The sequence below is a fragment of the Pimephales promelas genome, chromosome 19, assembly GCF_988280905.1.
Source record: "Pimephales promelas chromosome 19, fPimPro1.hap1.1, whole genome shotgun sequence".
In the NCBI taxonomy this organism is placed as follows: Eukaryota; Metazoa; Chordata; class Actinopteri; order Cypriniformes; family Leuciscidae; genus Pimephales; species Pimephales promelas.
In genome coordinates, this window is record NC_142787.1 from 15,659,965 (window position 1) to 15,665,008 (window position 5,044).

General features: G+C 38.5%; 1 protein-coding gene across 1 annotated transcript; it reads right to left on the reverse strand.

The window, feature by feature from the left end:
* Positions 1-821: 821 nt before the first annotated feature.
* Positions 822-4,019, reverse strand: LOC120491513 (proteinase-activated receptor 1-like). The gene is made up of 3 exons (XM_039689404.2): positions 3,929-4,019; positions 2,241-2,312; positions 822-2,027 (listed from the first exon to the last, which is right to left on the reverse strand). The coding sequence occupies exons 2-3, from the start codon at positions 2,248-2,250 to the stop codon at positions 970-972; spliced, it is 1,068 nt and encodes a 355-aa protein (XP_039545338.2). The 5' UTR covers positions 2,251-2,312; positions 3,929-4,019; the 3' UTR covers positions 822-969.
* Positions 4,020-5,044: the final 1,025 nt, after the last annotated feature.

A 5,044-nucleotide genomic window follows, 5' to 3' on the forward strand; every position in this document is an offset into this window, starting at 1 on the left:
ATTGAATAATATATGAGTGCATATAAAGATATTGAACACCAACAGCAACACTTAAAGGGTTAGTTCACCCAAAATTGAAAATTAAGTCATTAATTACTCACCCCCATGCTGTACCAACCCCGTAAGACCTTCGTTCGTCTTCGGAACACAAATGAAGATATTTTTGATTAAATTTGAGAGCTGTATAACTACCACATTGGCTCCTAAGGGACTGCCTCATGATGGCCCAAAAAGTCAATGAAGAAAATGTTTAAATATCCCAAGTGACTACCGTGGCTCAACTATATGTTTATCAAGCGACGCGAATACTTTTTGTGCGAAAAAACAAACAAAAATAACGAGTTTATTCGACTATTTCTTTACTTCCTTGTAGGCCAGAACGAGACTTCCTTATAGATTTCCACGACGCATGTGCGAGAATTGCGATCTGAAGTAGTGTAAGCAGATCGCAAATCTCGCGCATGCATCGTGGAAATCTAAGGAATTCTCGTTCTGGCCTACAAGGAAGAAAAGAAATAGTCGAATAAACTCGTTATTTTTGTTTGTTTTTTCGCACAAAAAGTATTCGCGTCGCTTGATAAACATATCGTTGAGGCACGGTAGTCACTTGGGATATTTAAACATTTTCTTCATTGACTTTCTGGGCCGTCAAGAGGCAGTCCCTTAGGAGCCAATGTGGTAGTTATACAGCTCTCAAATTTAATCAAAAATATCTTTATTTGTGTTCCGAAGACGAACGAAGGTCTTACGGGGTTGGTACAGCATGGGGGTGAGTAATTAATGACTTAATTTTCATTTTTGGGTGAACTAACCCTTTAATTTCATATCGGTTAATACTGCCAGATAAATAGAATATAGAAAACTTTCCAAGCTATTATATAGTGGTTGTTGTAGTTGTTTTAAAAGATATCCAATTCATTTTGTACATTTTGTATTGTATTGTCATTGTGCAGCTGTACTGAGAGCATTTCATATGTTTGATGGCGTTTTCACTTTTTTTGCCTTTCTGCACCAAAACACAGATCTGATCTGCTGTCTGCACTGAGACGAGCCATAGTAATACAGTAGAGGGTCCAGGAAAACACTTGCGCTCCCCAAACACACAGCCAACAGGTAAGCAGCATATGATGAATCTCCCTCCCCTCCAGTAGCTAAAAGAACACAGTGATACAACAGGATGCCATTGGTTGGAGCGAAACACACCACAAACTCCATCAGCACGGTGATAACCATAATCACAGCTCTTCTTCTTTTTTTTTTTGGTAAGCGATGGGACTTTACACTAAGCACATATACTATGGTAAAGGAGCTCACTAAGGTGACAACCAGTGGCAAGAAGTAGTAGAGGCAGGATAGGATAAGGAACAGGTACACATACTTCTGTGTTTGATACGTCACGTCATGACAAGTGACGCCCACATCCCTAATCTTGGCCGTTTGTGTCATTGAGAGAAGTGGCACCGTCCCAGCGAGCGCCAGCAGCCAGACCAGCACACACACACATGTGGCTTTCCTCGCACTCCTCCAGGTTAGAGAGGCGATGGGAAGCGCCACGGCCAGCAGTCTGTCCACACTCATGCACATCATCAGCAGTATGGAGCAGTACATGTTGCAGTAGTAAGCAGCGCTAAGCACACGACACGCCACCTCACCGAACACCCAATCTGAAGCGTTCAGCTGGTAGTGGATCTTCAGAGGCAGCAGCAGGGTGAAGAGCAGGTCCACACACGCCAGGTTAGACATGTAGATCACATCTGGTTTCTTCACTCGAATCCTACAAGTGAACGACACCAAGGCCAAAGCGTTCAGGGGCAAACTAATGAGGACGACCAAGATGTAGAACGAGGGCATGACGCGTGTGACCATCAAGCCTTTGAGGAAGAGAACAGCCTCGTCCAAGATGTTAAATGTTTCGGGGATTACTGTAGTGTTGTGACTATATGCTGCTGCTGATGATGATGTATTGGTCTTTTTTGGTGCTTGCGGCTTCTTTTTTCTTAAAAACCCACCAACACAAAAGGAGGGAACTGTTAGGAGCACAAAACACAATGAGTGAAGGTCAACGTACAATTATTAGAAAAAAGGTAAGCATGAGATCCAACACTAAACATTGCCATGACTGGAGTGTAAGCAGACTGTACAAAAACTTTACAAGTGAAATGTGAATTTTCCGAATTGACACCAATTTTGCAAAATGTGAAATAGTTAGAAATCACTATTGAGATTGTGTTGCATATTACTAGTAGGCATAGTTGAAGAACTCCGATTAAAGGTATTGTTGTAAGATGAAGCAGGCAAACCGCAGTTAGGATCTGTAATCAACATAAAAGATCATTAGTGAAAGCTCTCATAATACCACCAGAGAATAATTAAAGGGTTAGTTCACCAAAAAATAAAAATTCTGTCAGTATTTACTTACCCTAATGTTGTTCCAACCCCGTAAGACCTTCGTTCATCTTCGGTACACAAATTAAGATACAGTATTTAAGATATTAAGATCGCTCCTGCATACTAGTCCATAGGCTTCTTGAGGGAATGACTCTTGCTTGCATCGAAAAGTCATTAAAGACATCGTTAAAATAGTCCAAGTGACTTCAGTGGCTCAATCTTAACTTTATCAAATGACAGGAATACTTTTTGTGCGCAAAAACAAACAAAAATAACGACTTTATTTCAACTATTCACTTCCTTCTCTATGCGCCTCTAGTCAATTAACGTAGTGTGATAGCGTAGAGCTACGTCACACGTAGGCTCACTATTGGCCGACGCCGGTCATGTGTGTGATGTGTGTGACGTACAATAACAGAAGCTTACGCTATTAAACTAGTAACCTGACTCGCGCAGAGGGAGAAATAAATAAATAGTTGACATAAAGTCGTTATTTTTGTTGTTTTTTTGCGCACAAAAGTGTTCTCGTCGTTTGATAAAGTTAAGATTGAGCCACTGAAGTCACTTGGACTATTTTAACGATGTCTTTAATAACTTTTCGAGGACAGGAAGTCATTCCCTCAAGAAGCCTATGGACTAGTATGCAGGAGTGATCTTAATATCTTAAATATCTTAATTTGTGTTCTGAAGATGAACAAAGGTCTTACAGGGTTGGAACAACATGAGGGTGAGTAAATACTGACAGAATTTTCATTTTTGGGTGAACTAACCCTTTAAGAGAACATGGACATATTTGAGAAAAGGCTTTGATGGAGATTGTTGTATTGGAGGAATTTAATCCCAAATTTAGATATATATATATTGGATGAATGCACAGAAACACAGAACACAGACATATTCACTCATGCCCATTTGTTAAAAATGCTATTTATGAGGGATTCTATGAAATATGATGTACAGCAATTAGCGTGTCCTTTGCAATGTTGAAATGAAACCTAGAAACCAACTTCCTTCCAACAATTTAGTTCCTTCAATGCAATCATCCATCAATCGTCCCATAATGTACGATCCAAAGCTACATGCTTTACAAATTTATTGATACTTAAAAAGGTATTTTTATAGAACAGGAAAGTTAATCCTCGTGGCCAGAAATAGAGGAATAGCTTCTCTTGAAAGTCTATAAAGGAGGATAATTCTGTGAGGTTTGATGGAGATCGAATGATCAGGTTTGCTGGACAAGCAGATGATCTGATCATAAATGAATCCCCTTTAAGATGATGATAGACATAATTGATATATTTATATTTAATTATAATTCTTATGATTGATTATTGATAGTACAATCTATTTTCGCTGACCCGGATGGAGAACTGATCATAATTCGTTGTGTTCGGCTGTCCAAAGGCCGTCGGTAACTTTTCCCTTTACGAGTAATTTTATAATTTGTAAGTGATTCCCCGATCATGTTTCATGATTATTTATTAAAATTATATTCCTGGTATCTGAGCTAATAGGAATATCCCAGGTTCCCTATACTCACTTGTTTCCAGACCTTCCCATGTATGAAGTTCATCAGAAAGGTCGTTGTAATCTATTGGATCATCATCCTCTTCAACGCTGCTTACATTACTCTCTGTAACCAAACATGACAAAACACTATCAGTGATAGCACATAAGCTACTAAAAGCATTTGAGTCTCATTTTCAAAGAGGCCTTGGTTCAGATGTCGAGCTAATTAATTTCCTGTGAGCACTATCAGGAGCCCATCTCTTCACAATTTAATCTCTCATTAAGATTCAGTGATAAAAGAGAAAAGAAAAACACTATGACATGCTGGAGAGCATTGCTAAGAGAGTCCAGTGCTCACAGGAAACAGCCATATGATGCAGAGGGAACAGATGCAGTAATTGACTCTAAATGCAATGAATACCCACTTATGTAAATCATAAGTCAGAAAGAACCTAATGACATAACAGAAACGCTTCGTTTACACTTTTTCTCTGGACAGTGCTTCTTCCCTCTCTGAGTGCTCAGTCTCTTTCTGTGTGGAGATAATAGGATTTATATTTCGTGACATCACTAACCTCAGCCCATTCTGCTGCTATTATTAATTAATGAGAAATCATGCTGTTGTTGACAGACATTGCAGCTCACAATGCGCAATAGACGGATCATGATGGGCGTTTTGCCTAAAGCATTAGCTTGAATCATATATAATATCTTAATGTCCCTCCGATTATACATTATGGAGTATTTTCAATTTATTCGGCTACCAGGATAACTTTGTACATTTTATAAGAATTATTATATGCTTTATACACTCTAAAAATGCTGGGTTGTTTTAACTCAATTTTGGGTCAAATATGGACAAACCCAAACGCTGGATTAAAAATGCAATTTAAAAATGTAACCCAACGGCTGGGTTTGTCCATATTTGACCTAAAATTGGATTAAACCAACCCAGCATTTTTTAGAGTGTATAACTTTCAATATATTTGAATTACTTTATTTTTGCAAATTCTCGCAAAGTCACTTATAAAAGTAACACAGATATAAATGTAATATTGATGTAGTTTAGTTTTAATTTTATTGCAGTTGATGCATCCCATGTTGGAAAATGCACCATTTCAAGAGGTAGTGTTGTTTGGAGAAGCAA